This window comes from Eleutherodactylus coqui, chromosome 4 (assembly GCF_035609145.1).
Source record: "Eleutherodactylus coqui strain aEleCoq1 chromosome 4, aEleCoq1.hap1, whole genome shotgun sequence".
Taxonomy (NCBI): domain Eukaryota; kingdom Metazoa; phylum Chordata; class Amphibia; order Anura; family Eleutherodactylidae; genus Eleutherodactylus; species Eleutherodactylus coqui.
Genome location: NC_089840.1, coordinates 11,478,317 through 11,498,919, shown reverse-complemented (window position 1 = coordinate 11,498,919; position 20,603 = coordinate 11,478,317). Strand labels below are relative to the sequence as shown.

Below are 20,603 nucleotides of genomic sequence, written 5' to 3'. Positions count from 1 at the left end.
ACAACCAATCAGGTGGCTGGAATTGGCAGCGCAACTCAGTCAATGCTGAATTGGTAAATATGCGATGTGGATAGTGCAGGATCAGCTTCTGGGCCCATGCCATCCATAGGCTGTAAGCTTATATCCTTGGGGAGGACTGCTTCCCAGCCACAACAAAAGTTCACATCCCGTGGCAGGAAGGGGTTAATCATTGTCTTTAGGTCCAAAATTGGGTGGCAATAATTTCTTAATATAGTTTTAAAACAATCAAAATTTGGTTCATCCGAGTTCTAAATCTTCTGCAGCATAATGCTAAAAGTTAAAGAGGGCGTCCAAGTTGTGATAGTTCTCTAAACTCCGTTCGCATGCACTAACACAATAAGCCACCTCTCCCTGCTGCGCCGGGTCTCCCTTCTGCTGCCACGTTTACAGGCTGCCCCAGGCGGTCTACAGGATGTGACCGGCGCTGCAGCCAACAGAGCTCAGCGATCAATGACCGAGCCGTTATTGGCTGCAGCGCCTGTAACGTTCCATAAACCCAGGCACGACTGAAAGTTGTACAGAAACAAAGCGGCGGAGGACCGAGCGGCACCATGAGACACAGTGCTGGTTTATTATGTCAGTGCATGGGGAATGGAGTCTAGTGAAATATCACAACTCGGACAACCCTTTCAACAGCATGATGGTTACCTTCAACCACCACTAGAGGGAGCCGAGGAGCTTACTGCATACAGCTTATACTGTACATTGACTTCAATAGTAACAGTATACAGTAAGCTCCTCAGCTCCCTCCAGTGGTGGCAGCAGGTAATCAGCACGTTATTTATGTCACAACTGTCAGCACCTAAGAGCATGGCCTCACAGATGGCCACTGTGAGAAGGTTTTCTGGGACTTCAATAAGGATGATCTGTCCTCAGATGACTGGTGGGGGTCCGCTGCTTCAGAACCCCCACCGATCAGCTGTATGAAGTGGCTGCAGGGATTCATGCCAGGTACAGCGCCATGCATTTAATAGTGTCCGTGCCTGGTATAACAGCTCAGTGCCATTAATTAGAAGGCAACAGAGCTGCTCTCGGGTCGGGGCGGTGGAACGGCCCAGTCTGCTCAGCGATGAAACCTTCACCAACGCGAATGTAAATATGCAAAATGGAGGCACACAGGGATTACATTTGGGCATTCAACACTCAACATTAAAACTGCAACAACAAGAAGGAGCCCCAAGGCTATGCAAGTCATTGAAGCAGAAGATGTGGCTAAGATATGCAAATGATCACATCCTCAAGCATCTAATGCCGATCCAGGGCAAGTGGGAGGGGCTTCAATGGTATAGAAGCCGGAGAGAGGGAAAATATTTTTAGCCACATGAAGCCTCCAAATCGGATCAAGTCTTGAGGTACGATCATGCGACGCCTCCTGTTTGTTGACGTGTCGGTTATCACCACCTTGGCTTACCCACTCCGGTGGATCGCTACGGTACAGGCTTGTCCCGGCGGTTGGGAAGACAACGATGAGCTGGAGTGCCAGCAAGAGGTGCAGAGATGCGAACAGATCGTCAGGTTAGAAGAATGGCGCGCAGTGATGCATTCTGTACTGCGAGTGAAATTGGACGCCCCAACCCAAGCCTCGGGCATCACACAGCGTCTACACAAACCATCAGGAGGCGCTTGCACCACCGTTGGGCTACGGACTAGACATCCGACAAGTGTTCTAATAATCTCATGACGCCACTAGCAAAGGCCACCGTGATTCAGAGCAGGACAGCAATGGCGGTCAGAAGCTGTGCCCGCACCTGCAGGACAGATTGACCGCCTCTCCCCATAATGGCCGACGCCAAGATTAACTCCGATCTTGGACGTTTAACCCCTTAGATACTATGGTCAATAGTGACTGTAGATTCTAAATGGTTAAAGCAAAAGTGGCTAAAAAAAAAATGTTGCCCCTTTTCGTACCCCTCATCGTACATGAAGCAGAGACGATGTGATGTGGGCGATACGTGGCATCCTCCGTGCGCCCGTGGCGTATAAGCCATTTCTATAGAAATACACGGATCTAGAACAGCGTTTCGTCAGTTTCCACCCCATATTTCATCCAGAGGTGGAATGTCAGCGAGGAAGGGCTTAACACTTCGCGGTATCGTCTCCGTCCATCATCCGGCGAGGAAGATAAATGAAGTGTTCAGGGACTGGGAGAGAACAAGGCTGCCTGCCCGGGCGACCTCTTCCGCGGATCAGCCGTTCGCCCCTACATTACTCTGCGCTGAGTGAGACGGTTGGAAACGTTTTTCCAAGTAGATTGCGTGGGCGAGAACAATCCACAATGTTCCCGCAGCGTTCCAGCTGGACAATTAATGGACGCTAATTGGCTTTAATCTAAACATAAGTCGCTCTGTCCTGGATTCGGGACGAGGGTTTGGCAGCCGCAGCGCCGACGATGGGAGAACTACAGAAAACAGGGAGGACGGGAAGAAGAAGTAGGTTATTCCCTGCGCATTCCAGGCTCTTACCGGCAATGTTTACTCTCCTTTCAGTCTCCTCGTCTTTCGTAACCGCGTCGTTCTCCAGCATGCGGAAAGCCATTTTGCTGAGTAGAGAGGCCGTGCAGAGGTGGTGGGGCAGCCAAGTCTTGGGGAATGATTTAAGATCCGTCCCAGATGTTTCCGAGTTCATGCTTAATCGACCGTCCAAGAGAGGTTTGCTTGACCACTGTAACAGAGCGGAGCAGTCACAACAACATCACGGCCACGTCAACAACTCATTAGTTACCGAGCAGTGGAGTAACAATTGGGGATGCAGGGGCAGCAGCCACACCGGTCGGCTAGTACCCGAGGGAGTCCAAGGGCCCGTCTGCCACATAAGACAACACCAGTATTGTAAATGGTACATGGCACCTGTTATGGATTGTGCATTAGGGCCGGGCGCTTACAGTTACCCCTCTAGTAGGAGCGAACAACTAGTAAAGCTCCATTCACATCTACGTCGGAGGCTGCAGTACAGATCCATCCGGGAAACCCCTGAGGACAGTGCAGAAGCCAAACGGATGACGCTCTAGTTAACCCCTTCAAGCCCCAGGACATACACATTTACATCCTGGGTGTGCGGGTTTTTTATGGTGCGGTATCAGGAGCCGATCCCGCTCCATTCAAGGAGGGTGTTGGTTGTCGTTGATAGCTGACATCACCCACAGCAGCCGTGATCAGCACTCACGGCTGACTGCGGCTGTTAACCCTTTAAAATGCCGCTGCAGTGGTATTTAAATGCGCCTGCCGCTGTTAACCCCTTCCCTGCCGCGATCGCGGCAGGGAAAGAGTTCACAGAGGGATCGCGATCCCTGTGTGTCTCCGGCCGGCTCTTGCGCTGTCATCGCGAGAGCCCGGCCTGTCACCATGGCAACAGGACGCCAGACGCTGGCGTCCTGTATTGCCTGTGCCTATAATCGCTGTACAAGCGATAAGGCATGGCAGAGCAGTAGCTCTGCCATGCCTTATGACAGCGATCATAGGCACAGTGATGTAAGTCCCTCAGAGGGACTCAAATAGTATAAAAAAAGAAAAGAAAAGTGTAAAAAAAAGAAAAATGTAAAAAAAAAAAATGTAAAAAAACCCCTTTTTTATGCTTTTTCTAATATTAGCATAAAAAAAGGGAAAAAAAACTAAAACCCCACATATTGGATATTGACGCGTCCGTAACGACATGTACAAAAAGTTGAACATGCTTTTTATTTTGTACGACAAAAAGCATTAAAAAAACCGCTAAAAAACAGAGGCAAAATGCTAATTTTTAGCATTTTGCCTCACAAAAAATGCAATAAAAGTGATCAAAAAAGCCGCACATTTCCCAAAATGGTACCAATAAAAACTACAGCTCGTCTCGCAAAAAATAAGCCCTTAAAGAGCTCCATACATAGAAAAATAAAAAAGTTACAGGACTTTGAATGCAGCTATAGAGAAAAAAAAAAGATTTCCAAAAAAAAGGGGGTTTTATTGCAAAAAAGTGTAAAAACCTAAAAAAAATATAACAATTTTGGTATCATTGTTACCATACCGACCCGCAGAAAAAATTTAGTGTGTCATTTATGCTGCATAAATAACGCTGTAAAAAAAAAATAAAAATCTATGGCAGAATGGATGCGTTTTCTCTCCCTGTTATCATTAAAAAAAATAAAATAAAATTTTACGATATTGTCTATATACCCAAAAGTGGCACCGATAAAAACTACAGCTCGCCACGCAAAAAACAAGCCCTCATACGGCCGCGTCGACGGAAAAATAAAAAAGTTATGGCTTTTGAAAAATGGATATGGAAAAATACCAAAAAAAATCGCTTGGTCCTCAACGCCAAAATAGGCCATGTCATTAAGGGGTTAAGTGGAAGGAAAAACAAAAATGGAAAGAAAAATTTTAAAAACACGCCCGTGCCATTAAGGGGTTAAACGGGTTGTACAACCTCTTTAATGAGTCCATTTGGTTCCATCATGAGTTGGGTTCACCCTCTGTGGGGAGCAGGAAAATGGAAACCCAAGACAGATGTGAGCAGAGCGCGGCGACTGACCTGCCCCGAGAGGCACTGGCGCATCTTCTGCCACCTCTCGGCACTGGGCATCATTCGGGACACTTGCTCCGCCAGTATAGGAGCAGCAGAGGGACCGGACTGCAGGATCTTGGCATGAAGGTCATCGACAGCGACAATTAGTGACTGCAAGCTAAATGAAGAGACATGGGAGCGCAAGAAGGACAATGGGGCATTTATAAGGACAGTCACAAGCACGGTCAGTAGTCATCTACAGATGTAGCGGGTGCCAACGACATTTAATGTGCAGCGATACCTCAACTACCATGTGCTACAATGCTGTAGATCAATATCTCATAATGCACCAGTCATACTAAAGGGGTTAGCCAATTCCAAACTACTGCTGGCCTATCTGCAGGAGTAGATTGCCCCCCCCCCCCCCCCCGATCAGCTGTGGGACAGTGTGCTAATGGACTGAGCAGATTTCTGCAGGAAGCAGACAGCTCCATTCCTATTGCAGTGGCCAGGCTTGGTATTACAGGTGAAGTTCCCACACAAGTGAAAGGAGCAGCAGTTGAGCATCCGCGTTTCCACCCCATTCACATGGATAAGTGATACAAGTCCCACTGGCATCCCATGTCCCCCTCTTCTCCTGAATGGAGCGGTTCCCGAGTATGTGCGCTGTTGCTCAATTCTCCTGCTCTCAACTGAATGGGCCGACAGCGTGCATGCTCGACCAGCACTCCATTCAAGGGTAGAGGGGTACACAGAATACCCACTATTCCGATCAGTCATGATGCAGGACCACCTGATGTCATCCCAACGATAATCATTCCTGCGCTCTCACTCAAGAGCGGTGATCGCTCAGTCAATGGAGGCAGAGCGCGCCAGAGATCGCTCCACCGCCTCCATGCACAGTACACAGGCAGTCATTCAGGGACTAATCTTCCAGCTTTTACATCTGCCTAAACTAAATGATGAATGATAAGCGAATGAATTACCATTCGTTGTTCATTCACTAGCCGTATTTACACTGAATGGTTATTGTACGTATATCCGCGTTCCGTGTAAAAGGGCTCTTTGGAACTACAGTAACGGCCCCCCAGTCTGGGTGATCCCCCCGAGAAGTCCTGCTATTCAATACTCCGCATCCTGTAGAAGGCGGCCGGAGGAGATGCGGCACACCACCGGCTTACCTCTGTACGGACAGGTGTGACGTCTCCATCTGATCTTTGACCCACTGAGCAGAGCGGTTCAGGAAGGCGCTTCCTCGGGGGATACTGTGGAACTGGCGGACGAGAGAATTCAGCCCGGACATCCATGTGTGCTTCAGCTTCAACAACAGCGGTTCTAGAAGGGAATTAAGCGTCAGAGTGACTCCACCCATCAGGGGGCGCTCCGCCATCTCACGCTGCGGCGTCCCGCTTACATTTAGCGACTTTGATACTTGGACATTTTCGCCGCTGACGTGTTCTACCACCGAGACCTGAGATTACAGGTAAACAAACTGCGTCTCAGAAGACCCCGATACACTTAGCAGAAGACGCCATCATTTTCTTGCCGCCTCGAACGGCTTCTTCTGAGGGACCCTGGCACCCGGTTTTCCCCTTTCTTTATGGGAGGGATGCATGAAGGCAGAAGAGCCAACTGTGCCAGAGCCGCTCCCAGGACGCACGGCGCAGACGGAGCGGCTAGTGGATCACACAGGGATGCGTAGCAAAAGGGAGAGGGATCCGTCTACAGAGGCGGCTGTGGGTGGCAGGAACAGTCAGGGTACATCCGCCAAACTGTTCGGACCTAACTAACCCTTTCATGACCAACGGTCATCGATGCGCCCGCATGCAGCTCAGTCAAAAAAAAAACTTTTTCTTTCTCCGGTGACGCATTTACATGCGCGCGGCCCGTCTACATGCGTGCGGCCCGTCTACATGCGCGCGGCCCGTCTACATGCGCGCGGCCCGTCTACATGCGCGCGGCCCGTCTACATGCGCGCGGCCCGTCTACATGCGCGAGGGTGTAAGAGACTACCGATATCCACTGTGTGTGCCGCAAGTTCGGCTCCTGAGCCCGCTCCATACATACAACATGCACAAGACTATTTACGACCTACCTGTATGGGGTATGTGCAGTTAGGACGTAAGCGGTATTTATGTGTCGCGCAGGGGTTAACATATGGATTTTCTGGAGGTGTGCCGGGTTTTAAAAGGGTTGTACTAAAATATAAAGTCATCCCCTTCCACACCATAGGGGGTTCCTGTATAATTGGTGCGCCTCCGACTACTGGGAACCCCACTGACCCCAAGGAAAAGGGTCCAAATGGTCACTGCTTGAACAATACTTGATAAGTGGGGGTCTGCTCTGCAAATCCCCGATGATCGGCTCTTGCCTAGGCGCACCGTCCGGACATACAGCTCTGGAAGCAGATAATGCTGCCAACATTGATACGGTCTGGGTTGTCCTGCATTGCATTCAACAGGAGCCGCGCCTGGAGTACCAATTTTGGCCACTGCAATGCAGACAGCACTATCTGCCTCCAGCTCTGTCGGCACCAACAGCGGGCCGGGGATCAGCTGGTCAGTGGGCATCCTGAGCGGATCAACTACTCAAGATAGGTCATCAACAGTAAAAGTCTCAGAAACCCTGTGAGATCACTTTCTGTGCCGCAGTTTATGTACCGATTCCGTGGTTTTCAGTGGCTTAACATAACTTGTCCCAGAAAGTCCTCAGTCAGGTTAGGCTACATGTGTAAGACCCCAACGCCGGCGGCGGTACCTGACAGATGGGTGCTGTCAGAGGGCTGGGCACACAGCTGGAAGATGGTGAGCAGCAGGTCCTCGGCCGACGGCATCGCAAGGCAATCCTTTACAGAACTGAAGAAGTTGGAAGCCACGTCGCAGATGAAGGACACGGACGGCTCCACCTCGCCGGCCGCAGACAGGTCTCTGGCTTGGGCCAGCGCAGAGTGCAGCTGATCGATGATCTTCTCTACGTAGATCTCCGCAATCAGAGACTCTGAAGAGGAAGAGCGCCATTAATAAGGAGAGGCGGACCTCCTGGGAGGAACACCCAAATGTTCAGGAGGACAAAACCGGACGTTCTGAGTAACGGAGCGAGGAGCTGAATGTCGCTGGGGGGGGGGACTTCTCAACTTGTCTTCTATCGCTGCAATCACTGGACCAAAAATGTAACTTCAACCACTTAAAGGGGAAGTATCACCAACATTATATTAACCACTTAAAGGGGATGCAACACCAACATTATATTAACCACTTAAAGGGGATGCAACACCAACATTATATTAACCACTTAAAGGGGAAGTATCACCAACATTATATTAACCACTTAAAGGGGATGCATCACCAACATTATATTAACCACTTAAAGGGGATGTACCACCAACATTATATTAACCACTTAAAGGGGATGTATCACCAACATTATATTAACCACTTAAAGGGGATGCATCACCAACATTATATTAACCACTTAAAGGGGATGCATCACCAACATTATATTAACCACTTAAAGGGGAAGTATCACCAACATTATATTAACCACTTAAAGGGGATGCATCACCAACATTATATTAACCACTTAAAGGGGATGCATCACCAACATTATATTAACCACTTAAAGGGGATGTATCACCAACATTATATTAACCACTTAAAGGGGATGTATCACCAACACTATATTAACCACTTAAAGGGGATGCATAACCAACATTATATTAACCACTTAAAGGGGATGCATCACCAACATTATATTAACCACTTAAAGGGGATGCATCACCAACATTATATTAACCACTTAAAGGGGATGTACCACCAACATTAGATTAAAACCAGATCATGAACAGGTTTTTTAATCCGTTTTTATCTTCTGACTGTAGATTTCTTATTCTATGAGGACGGCCACCTTGCCTGAGCTGCAGTTAACAGCATTTACAGAGCTGCTTTACAGCATGGGCCGTAGACACAATGGACAGGAGGAGACCCACTGACTTCTATGGGAGAGTGTTGTGGGCATGCTTTGTGACCTGTGCAGGGAGGGGAGGAGGGGAGCTGTGACATAACACAGGATTCACAATAGATGATCTATATAAAAAAGGTATAAACAAAAGTGGTAGATGAAAAAAAAACTTGGCCTTCTACAACCCCCACCCTCCTGATAGGATCTCCAACCCTTTAATATCGGACAGGAAGGGACAGATTGCGGTTGAGGATCTGGAAGCTCACCGTTCTTGACGTGCTCCGAGAGCAACAGACTCAGCAGAGCCCATTTGTCGCTGCGGTACGGCTCTTGTTGTCTCGTCCGGTCTATTAACCCCGCGCTGCACAGATCGCTGGCGAGAGAGAGCAGCTTGTCACCCAGAGTATCGCCCTTCAGCCAGTCGCAGATCAAGGAGTGCTTCACAGAGTCTGAGCAAGCCTACAGGGGAAGAGAAGAAGAGGAAGAAAAGAGGAGGAAGAAAAGAGGAGGAAGAAAAGAGGAGGAAGAAAAGAGGAGGAAGAAGAGAGGAGGAAGAGAAGAGGAGGAAGAAGAGAGGAGGAAGAAAAGAGGAGGAAGAAGAGAAGAGGAAGAAAAGAAGAGGAAGAAAAGAAGAGAAAGAAAAGAAGAGAAAGAAAAGAAGAGGAAGAAAAGAAGAGGAAGAAAAGAAGAGGAAGAAAAGAAGAGGAAGAAAAGAAGAGGAAGAAAAGAAGAGGAAGAAAAGAAGAGGAAGAAAAGAAGAGGAAGAAAAGAAGAGGAAGAAAAGATGGTTTGGTTTACTGGACGGACAGCCGTGTAGAAAACAGGAAAAACACGGCAGCTGCGGGATATACCGGGCCGTAAGTAACTTTATGTCCAGAAAGAAACCGCTGAGCGACAACATTTACACGTTCCTCAATTACTAAAAGAGGACAAACAACCCGCTCTCTGCACAGTTTATCGGTTCTCCGCATGTGACCTCCCGTTGTTCGGTATTCCATTTATATATACATATATACATATCTCATGATTGGCGCCCCCTGGATGGTAATTCTCCCTGTGACCCCGGAGTGCAGCATAAAATCACGTGACAAGTTTTCTGTGGATCAGTTTCTGTGAATCTACATTAGATGGGAAAATCCAGCGATCGGAGCGACTTCCAGCGAGGCCGGTCATCGGTGCTAGACTAGCCGATGCATCGCTGCCAACCGCGGGGACGGTGGGGGGTTGGGGGGGTTCTCATGTGACGGTGTGGAGAGTATACTGAGAATGGAGTGAGTGGAGAAAAACATCCAGCGAAAGGGGATTCTGCGGATGGAAACAACTCATCACTGAAAGGGGTCGGAGGAGGATGTCAGGAATCATTCTGACCAGCAGGCTGCACAGTCAGGAGCAGCCGGATACATCGCTAGGGCTCCAACTAACGCGTCCAAATGCATAACTCATCGTCCTTTAGCATAGATGGGCTATAACAGCAGACGACCAAGTTCCAGCACCATTGTGTCGCCTAGTCAGATGGATCCAGATTTCTGTTGCTCCGTGCTGATAGGTCAGAATTTGGCACAAGCAGCATGAATAGCTGACCCCTTCCTGTCAGTTGGTGCAGGTGCAGTAATAGTGTGGGGAAGGTTTTCTAGACGCACTCTGCACCCATCCACAGGTATTGGAGGACGTCATGAGGAATGGCTGTGGGTCTGAAGGACAATGGAGTCTATAATAAAAGTGATCAGTGTATACAGAAAAGTTACCCCCTACCAAAAATCTACCTTCTATCCACATCCCATGAGCCTCAGACTGGGCCTTACAGCAGCCACATGGGCCGCCTCTTTGTACATCCTGTAGCCGGTCTGGTGAAAGCAGTCAAATACAGAGATGTATGAGGAGGGGAGCTGCAGAGGAGTCTCTGGTTTACCTGTTATTACTAGTTATGTCTCTACTAAGGTTGGACACTAACTTTCAGGGTAGCTACTAGAGATGAGCGAGCACCAAAATGCTCGAACACGGCGTGGTACTCACTCGAGTAACGAGCACCATTGAGTATGCTAATACTCGAATGACCATCTTCGCTCAACTCTAGTAGCTACATGTAGGTGGTGCTAGAGGAACAGTTCTGGAGGACAGCTAATTTGCATACTTTTTCCCAGGGTGCAATGCCTGTAAGATTATGGGAAAGTCAGAATTTGACGAAAGCAGCATCAATCGTAGACCCCTTCCTGTCAGCTGGTCAGAACATGTCAGCACCGCCATCTAATTTACGGCAACTACCAGAAGCTTCCTGTCCGCAGGGGCCAGTATTCCTGCAGAGCCATTTCATCATTGAGTGGGATCTATGCCACGATGAATTGTTGCTGTTCTGAATACCAAAGGAGGTCCGACACCTTACCGGATGGGGTCTCTAATAAAGGGGCTGCTTGAACTCCTTTGCGGCTAGGTCTGGCAGCGTGCGCCGGGACAAGACGGTAGCGTGTGACCAGGGACTGATGAGTTTTCTATGTGTTACCGGCTACTATTCTCCCTGCCAGGTAACTGGGTGATAAATTAGGACAATTACATAGAAAACACGAAACTTACCTTCTGAACGATGTGAAGGAGAACGTGCCACTGAAAGTCCATCTAGAAGAGAGAGAAGAATCTATCAATTCACCTTCCTGATGACGAATATTTGGCTAATCCCAACCCCATAGTCCAACCGAGAGCCCTCCTCCATCCGCAGCGACTGGTCAGATCATTCTGCATTGAAGGACCTTTTGCACCACCCAATTATCAGGCATGAAGGTTCTTTTACCCAACTGAGCCATGTAAGAGCATCGGCTGATGGAGGAGCCAACAGTCGTTCATCAGCTGATCGTATTTTAATGCTTGTTAGCCGGCGGCACATCGACTCGTAGAACCAGAAAGGTGTCCGAACAACGATAGCGGAGGGATGAGCGATCCTGGTAGGGACGGTACCCATACATGCAACCCTCTAGCATGTGGGAATGCCAATGAATGAGCGCCAGACACGCTCTGTGCATCAGCGCTCGTACCAACAGGCCGATTATCAGCAGGTCTGAAGCGCCTCTTTCCGCAGAATCGTATGTTTGGTGTCGTCTGCACTTGGATACGGTTATGGCGTCTGCACTTGGATACGGTTATGGCGTCTGCACTTGGATACGGTTATGGCGTCTGCACTTGGATACGGTTATGGCGTCTGCACTTGGATACGGTTATGGCGTCTGCACTTGGATACGGTTATGGCGTCTGCACTTGGATACGGTTATGGCGTCTGCACTTGGATACGGTTATGGCGTCTGCACTTGGATACGGTTATGGCGTCTGCACTTGGATACGGTTATGGCGTCTGCACTTGGATACGGTTATGGCGTCTGCACTTGGATACGGTTATGGCGTCTGCACTTGGATACGGTTATGGCGTCTGCACTTGGATACGGTTATGGCGTCTGCACTTGGATACGGTTATGGCGTCTGCACTTGGATACGGTTATGGCGTCTGCACTTGGATACGGTTATGGCGTCTGCACTTGGATACGGTTATGGCGTCTGCACTTGGATACGGTTATGGCGTCTGCACTTGGATACGGTTATGGCGTCTGCACTTGGATACGGTTATGGCGTCTGCACTTGGATACGGTTATGGCGTCTGCACTTGGATACGGTTATGGCGTCTGCACTTGGATATTGGCGCTGATTTGGGTTTTCTGTAAACGCATTCAATGGGAGCTGCGCTTGCGTCACCAACCCAGATCGCTGCGGAGTGTACAGAGCCGTCAGCTTCCGGCAACTTCCACATGGACAAAGGACTAGATAACAGTTTACCGCCGGGGCTGCGACCACCATGAAACTCCTCCGCTGTCCACGCCGTATAAATTACGGTGCAGAGTTCCACAATGAGACGCGGATAAAAACACTCAATTTCTGCAGCTTTCAGTACAAAATACGAGCCGAAGCCCAGATGAAAACTCCATCATGTGAACATAGCCTACAGATTCTACCTCTTATTACCTTTACTAAACCATCCAGAAGACATTTCCTCTCCGCAGACTCCGGACAACAACTCAGAACGCTGTACAGGATGTCTACTAAGAAGTCGGCGTCTTCTTGGGTGCCTTCACGGAGCCAAACTGTTAACTTTTGGTGCAAGAATTGCACGGCTGGATTTCCGGGACTTTTCTTTGAGTCGTCTTCACCGCTTGGCTCTAACAGCACATGGAAGACCCTCACGGAGGAGAATGCACCAAGGAGAGCGGCCAGAAAGCGTAGGTGGCGGTGCGATCCCTGTTCGGAGATGTACACCATGCTCAGCTCCGCCAGCTTACAAACCAAGTCCTGTAGACGCTCCTGCCGTAAGCCATCCAGACCTCGGTCTCCATCCGGCGCAGCGGTGGGAGATGCCGCGGGGGAAGGCTCCAGCTGAGCATCCTCCTTCTCGTCGTCTTCTTCGTCCGTAAATCTGATTTTGGCTTTTTTCTTCTTTGTTGCCTTCGGAGAACAGTTTGGGTTCTGCATGACTTGTAGCAGTCCTGAGACGCCGGCCAATTCCCGCTCTCCGGCTTCGAGGACGTCCACATGAGTGACGCAGACCCGCTCCAGACTCTCCCAGAACCACGTCAGCGCGGCACGGTAGGTCTTGGGAACGTCTTCTGGTGACATTTGGCCTCCTGCTTTCTTCTCCCAAGAATAAACGGTCTCCTCCACTTGGCCAAAGAGCGGACCGCTCTGTAGCTTGGGATCTTTTAATGAGGAATCGATAAGCGGGATCAACTAAGGGAGAAAAATAATAAAGAGAGGTTTTTCCATATTAAAATAATCACAAAACTATAAAAAGCAAAATATTAAATACAAAACAGTCAAAAAGACCCTGAATCTGATCTAATAAGAAGCAAAGACCCCAAAATAGGGCTATGTAGTTTGGTGATCCCTCCAGTCATGTTTCAGGGTTCTGTCATGGCTTATAGAGCAGCTACCCATAGATGGCAGCAGAGAGACAGTTTTCTTCCAGTAGAGCTGATTTGCATTTATCCCAGAGTGCAATGCTGTAAGAATCCTGGATCTCCCCAAGGAGAATCAGTACCTTCTAAAAGCAACTGCAAAAACAGTCATTTTTCAAGTTCACAAGCCCCCTATTCCAATACATTACATCAATGCACCCCAAACATAATGATCATTCATAAGTCTAAAACCAAGGGTCACCCATTAAATACCAACAGAGGGTTGGGTTGTATGCGGCACCTGATAATCAGAGCTATAGTTCGGTGTGGTGCTAGATCAGTGAGGGAGGCAAGTACAAGAAATACCTCCCCGGACTCCAGGGAACCTGCTGTACCATAAGTAAGCTTACGGTGTCCATACCTGGTGATACGTTCAAGTTGTGAAAAGAAAAAAAAGGGGGTTAAAAGGAGTTGTCAGGTGATCGCGAGAACCCCTACCAGTACGGTCAGGGCAGAAAGCAGATAGCGCTCTCCGTATTGCAATGGCCAAGTTTGGCATTACATTGAATTCAACGGGAGCTGTGCCCGCAGTACCAACCCTGGCCACCGCTCTACAGACAGTGTGATGTGCTTCCTCCGATGTCTGTACTGACAGATGTGCCGGGAATCCGCTGACTGGTGGAGATCCCGAGGGGTGGATCCAAGCTGATCATCTATTGATTACCTGTCCTGAGGATAGATCATAACACAAAGAAATCCCAAAAGTCCCAGACAACCCCTCTGGTTCTCTGCTGATGGGTTCTATTCTGGCCGGTAAATTGATGAGAAGATCGGGCTTCTATACGGGTTTATTTTTTTATGAACTTTCTGCTTCGTGTCTCTGTGACCAACGAGCCGCAGCAGAGGCTGATTAACGGATATCGCTGCGACCGGCGTGATGGCACAACTGATTAGCATTAATGAAGTCCCATACCTGGTCCATAACGAGGGACTGCCGGACCTTCAGCTGCTCCTCGCCGTCTCCTAGGTTCTCCTGCATGGTGAAGCGCAGACAATCCATGTAGGCGCTCAGTATGGCGGAACATTCAGCGGGGCTGGAAACGGCTCGGTCCGAGGACAACCTGCGAATTGGGAGAGGTCGGATCAGTCCGATGACATCACATATAAGTGTCCTGATGGAACGCCGCTTGTAGTTTAACCTCGCTGTACGAACAATCTGCAGATCATTAGCTTTAGTATAATACCCAGATATAAATTATATATATACTCTGACAAATACACCCCGCCCCCAGAGGAAGCGGACGTTTTGCTGCAGACCTCGGCTTGCAATGCCATCTCAGGCAGATCTGTAATGATGACAGTTGTGGTGATTAGATGGACGGTCTGGTCACCGGGGGCCCTAATAGTGGTTCCCCCCTTGTGCTATAAGAGGCTCTCGGAGGCTCCTTGTGTGTAGTGACCTGGGGGGCATCGCACACAACAGTCGGTCCCCCCTAGTGGTGGTACGAGGGGCAACGACAGCTCAGCGATATATTCAGGACATCCTGCAGCCACGTGTAATCCTCTCAGGATAATGCTCGGCCGCACACAAGGGGGTCACAGGAGCCCCCACAACATTGTCACACTTCCATGGCTGCCGGTCACCAGATTAAGCAACAATAGAACACGCAGGGTACTAGAGCCTCCATGCCCACTAATATCACATCTGGTATCCAAGCTAAAGGCGGTACAACAGGGTACTAGAGCCTCCATGCCCGCCCGTATCACATCTTGTAGCCAAGCTAGAGGCGGTACAACAGGGTACTAGAGCCTCCATGCCCGCCCGTATCACATCTTGTAGCCAAGCTAGAGGCGGTACAACAGGGTACTAGAGCCTCCATGCCTGGCCGTATCACATCTTGTATCCAAGCTATAGGCGGTACAACAAGGTACTAGAGCCTCCATGCCCTCCTGTATCACATCTTGTATCCAAGCTAGAGGCGGTACAACAGGGTACTAAAGCCTCCATGCCCACCCGTATCACATCTTGTATCCAAGCTAGAGGCGGTACAACAGGGTACTAGAGCCTCCATACCCGCCATATCACATCTTGTATCCAAGCTAGAGACGGTACAACAGGGTACTAAAGCCTCCATGCCTGTCCGTATCACATCTTGTATCCAAGCTAGAGGCGGTACAACAGGGTACTAAAGCCTCCATGCCCACCCGTATCACATCTTGTATCCAAGCTAGAGGTGGTACAACAGGGTACTAGAGCCTCCATGCCAGCCTGTATCACATCTTATATCTAAGCTAGAGGTGGTACAACAGGGTACTAGAGCCTCCATGCCAGCCTGTATCACATCTTATATCTAAGCTAGAGGTGGTACAAAAGGGTACTAGAGCCTCCATGCCAGCCTGTATCACATCTTATATCTAAGCTAGAGGCGGTACAACAGGGTACTAGAGCCTCCATCCCTGCCCGTATCACATCTTGTATCCAAGCTAGAGGCAGTACAACAGGGTATTAGAGCCTCCATCCCTGCCCGTATCACATCTTGTATCCAAGCTAGAGGCAGTACAACAGGGTACTAGAGCCCCCATCCCTGCCCGTATCACATCTTGTATCTAAGCTAGAGGTCGTACAACAGGGTACTAGAGCCTCCATGCCCGCCTGTATCACATCTTGTATCCAAGCTAGAGGCGGTACAACAGGGCTTGGCGTCACTTACGGCGCGTACATCTACAGCAGCACAGAACGTACCCTTGGATTAAGGAGTCGAATAAAGTGCTGTAGAAGTCCATGCGCGGCTCCATCGTCTCACGGGGGACTTTGCTGATGAACGGCAGCACATTGGGGAAGATCACGGTGGCCAGTCCTCTTCCTCCCTCTCTCAGCACCGTCCACAACTTGGGTAGGACCCCCTTCTTGGCGTTCACATGATCCCAGCAGTTCTGGATGAGATAAAGACATGAAGCAAGGAATTAGAATATTCACACACTGCTACAAAAACATCTACATTAACCCTTTCCTTCAACGAGGGGGCGGGCCTTCACGGGCCGAGTAAAACGTCACCTTTTGGGCTTATTCCGACTTCCGTATATCGGCCGGGTTTGCACGCCCGGCTGATAAACGCTGTCCCTCTCTGCAGGGGGAGGAGGCGGGACGGGCGTAGCGCACTGAGCTCCCACCCCCTCTCCACTATTTGCCCCGTCTCCCATTGCCAACAGTGGCGAGGGCCGGAGAGGAGGCGGAGAGGGGGTAGAAGCTCAGTGCACCGCTCCAGGCCCGGCCCGCCTCCTCCCCCTGCAGAGAGGGAGAGCATATATCGGCCGGGCGTGAAAACCCGGCCGAAATACGGACGTTGGATGCTGAATTCTAAAGATCGCTTGTGTGGAGCAAATTAAATAGTTTTTTATACAATCAAACAAGAACAAATAGCTGAATCTGTAAATGTGGCAAATAAGCCTCATCTGTACTGAATGTAGCGACGACCCGCGGATCGCGTGTTTGCGCAGTTCCATTCCATTACCGGCCTATGATACGCACCACAATAGGACGGGCTCAATGTATTTCCATGCAGCCAAATCCTTGTGAAGGATGCACAATATCTCCATAGAAATCAACAGGTATATTCCCTGCGCAATACGCAGAATATTCACGCCCCGTGTGAATGAGGCCCTACCAGCGATCTGTAAACAGATATGCAGGAAGGACGAAGATCGCATCAGCTTCGCGTTCGTCCAACCTTCTCTAGTCAGAACATTGACTTCATTACTGACCTCACCAACGCATTCGGGAACACGGCGCTCCATACCCGACGCGGCGCTCCATACCCGACGCGGCGCTCCATACCCGACGCGGCGCTCCATACCCGACGCGGCGCTCCATACCCGACGCGGCGCTCCATACCCGACGCGGCGCTCCATACCCGACGCGGCCCTCCATACCGGACGCGGCCCTCCATACCGGACGCGGCCCTCCATACCGGACGCGGCCCTCCATACCGGACGCGGCCCTCCATACCGGACGCGGCCCTCCATACCGGACGCGGCCCTCCATACCGGACGCGGCCCTCCATACCGGACGCGGCCCTCCATACCGGACGTGGCCCTCCATACCAGACGCGGCGCTCCATACCGGACGCGGCGCTCCATACCGGACGCGGCGCTCCATACCGGACACGGCGCTCCATACCGGACACGGCGCTCCATACCGGACACGGCGCTCCATACCGGACACGGCGCTCCATACCGGACACGGCGCTCCATACCGGACACGACACTAATAATGACAGTCTTTACATGTATGGCGCCGACACAGTCCGCAGCGCCTCAGAACTCCTCTTTTCAGTTCCCTGTAACAGTATGGGGTCAGATGAGACCCCAATCCGGCAGATAGGAGTATACGGTGCCAGCAATGGCAGCATGAAAATAAAAGAGGAGTTCCAGGCTGCGCCGGCTGCCAGGATACACCGGGGTCAGAGACGATGCGGCTGCTCTGACCCGTCTAATTGGCCGGCGCAGCTCTCGCTGAAATCAATGGGACCCCGGCCTGCAATTACAAGTGCAGCTCCCATTGATTTTATTGAGAGCTGCACCTGCAAATACGAGCGTCGCACACTACACGGGGATTGGATAAACAGCTTCCGCTCCGACGCCGGCGTATCCAGGGACTGACAGCCGGAGCTGCATGGAAAACCCCTTCAAGGGGCTGAAGGTATAGGGACCGTACCATTAGCCTGTCAAGCCCTCTTTCACACCTGTATTGTTTATTTCGGGGTACTTTTACGAATGTTGGGCGCTTTTGTCCTGCGCTTCCGCACAGCAGTGATAGTCATTCAGTGAATGAAGGCCGAACGCGCCAGAGATCTCCTCCAGCCGCCCGCCTCTATTTAGCTTATAATTGGCCCGCGTATAAGTACAGAAATGAAAAATACTGGGCCGACGTCTAATCTTCACCTTTAGTTATATATTTGTTAAACATTATGATAAAATGTATCCGCAGAGGGGCGGGGCGTTATGTGCGGGGGGGGGGGGGGGGTGTTCTTGTCGTCCTCTGGAACAATGGGGGGGTAATAGGCTGAACTAGATGGACACAGGTCTTTTCTGTGGGTTACTGGTTAACTATTAGGCCGCCTGCAGACGGCCGGGTCGGATCCGGCTGCGAGAATTCTCGCTGCGGGACCCGACCCGAGCGCCTGCAGAGAGCAGCGTGGCACTCACCTCCTTCCGCGGCTCTGGCTGTTTGATGTGTCGGCGGCTGGGGAGTGAGATTTCTGTGTGGGGCGCTGCGAGCCCCGCACAGAAATAGAGTATGCCGCGATTTGTTTGCCGTGCAAGATTTCACGCGGCCGTCTGCCTAGAATTGCGTTTGCTAACGCAATCCTATGGCAGCTTCCACGGGCGGAAATTCCGCTGCGGAATTTCTGCCCGTCTGCAGGCGGCCTTAAGGAGCAGTTGGCACTTAAAGGGGCTTTCCAAGCAAAATACTGTTGATGACCTACCTTCAGGATAAGTCATCTATAGTTAAGTGCCCGATGGACCCTGCTGACTATAACGAGGTCCACCGGGTTTCCATCATGTGCTTCCCCCAAACACACATTACGTCACCAAGCAAAGCAGCGCAATGAGGCGGTTGGGGATTTTCTGCTGGGTCTGAGGCAGAACAGTCTCTGACGCCGATGTGAGGAACCCCTTATGTAAGTGGCAGTCAGACGGTAACTGACCGTTGAAGGGGTTTTCCAGTGAAATACTATTGATGACCAGGATAGGTCACCAATAGTTGATTGGCCGGGTTTGGCTGCTCAGGACCTAGACCAATCAGCTGAGCGGGTACATGCTGCCAGTGCCGGAATAACAGAGGTTGGAGTGGAAGCCTCGGCGCCAACCTCCCTGTAGTGGCCGGCGCTTGTAACTGCAGTCACTGCTCTCATTGAAATCAAGAACCGTGCCTGAGAACAAGCGCCGGCCACTACATAGGTCGTCGGTGCAGAGGCTTCAGCTTTGACCTCTGTGTTAGTGCGGCACTGACGGTATGTGCCCGCTCAGCTGATTGGTCGGGGTCCTGAGTGACGGATCCAGGCCGATCAACTATTGATGACCTACCCTGAGGACAGTATTCTCCCTGGAAAACCCCTTTAAATGGGACTAAATATAAAATAAAAAGTCGATGACTCAGCCGGCTCACCTCTATAGTGGTCAGGGTGTACAGAACAGACTCCCACAGCGCCGGGCACACCGCGGCGTCACTGTCATCCACACTCAGCAGCACGGCCGGGCACACTCGAGGGGCTTCTGTGTTTATGAGGGAGGGCAGATGCTGGCAGAAGGCGGACACCAACTCGAAGAAAGCCGAGCGGATCTACAGGACAAATCAAAGTTATGAGGCTGAACAGCAGTTACACAGAGAGACCCAAATCTGTAACAGAAGATGATACAATGTAACAATATAATGTACAACTAATGCTGTGCGCACAGATCTAATACACTGTATACAGATGTGGCAAGGTCTAACATCATGGAGTTGGGTGTGGCGGGTCATTTGCCTTTCTATGATAAGGTTATTATGCTTAACCTGGGGACACTTGTGGGGGCAGGGGGTCTTCATTTAAATGCATGTATTTTGGGCAAAGAATCATTTTTGGGAGCTTTAGTTAAAAATGTTGTATAATTTCCTTCTGCAGCTTCTACATATCGCTGTATATAGACACTGCAGACGAGTGGGAGATCCGTCAGCGAGGCTGGACTGTCGGCTCGGTGCCCCTCCGCGCTCTCCTGCAGCTTCTGATCGGCTCATTTATGACCGCAGCATTATCTTTGTATGGTCAGAAATGAGTTAATAGAAGTGCAGAAGAGAGGAGACATATGAGGAGAGCCGACAAACACTCATCAGTTAGCAGCCGCTCACGGCCTCGGCTGTAGGTGACCAGACAGTAAGTGCAGCCAACGGCTTACGTTGGGCGACTGGTGCTTGCTGTACTTCCAGAACTTGCTCTGTGCCAGCAGGTGAGCCAACCGCTCTTGTAGGGCATCATTATCAGCGCTCGGCAAAATGGAAAGGAGACGCTTCAAAGCCAGCAGAGAACACGTCACGACCCGCAGATACTTGGATTCTCTTTCTTCTGGTGGAACAGTCCTGGAAAATAAGCAGAGTGAATTATAAGAGGACAGACAGACAGAAGACACTGAACGGCCGCTTTATTAGAGACCCCTATCTAGTAGCGCCTTGGACTCCTTTGG

General features: G+C 50.3%; 1 protein-coding gene across 1 annotated transcript in view; it reads right to left on the bottom strand.

Moving 5' to 3' along the window:
- Positions 1–20,603, bottom strand: part of LTN1 (listerin E3 ubiquitin protein ligase 1) — an 85,836-nt gene that overhangs the window by 52,214 nt on the left and 13,019 nt on the right. The window contains exons 6-16 of the mRNA XM_066599083.1: positions 20,319–20,499; positions 19,552–19,725; positions 16,126–16,316; positions 14,356–14,503; positions 12,457–13,215; positions 11,026–11,067; positions 8,724–8,916; positions 7,258–7,497; positions 5,682–5,835; positions 4,528–4,678; positions 2,484–2,682 (exon numbers count right to left, since the gene is read on the bottom strand). Coding sequence (XP_066455180.1) covers positions 2,484–2,682; positions 4,528–4,678; positions 5,682–5,835; positions 7,258–7,497; positions 8,724–8,916; positions 11,026–11,067; positions 12,457–13,215; positions 14,356–14,503; positions 16,126–16,316; positions 19,552–19,725; positions 20,319–20,499 — 2,432 coding nt within the window. The remainder of the gene's footprint in view (positions 1–2,483; positions 2,683–4,527; positions 4,679–5,681; positions 5,836–7,257; positions 7,498–8,723; positions 8,917–11,025; positions 11,068–12,456; positions 13,216–14,355; positions 14,504–16,125; positions 16,317–19,551; positions 19,726–20,318; positions 20,500–20,603) is intronic.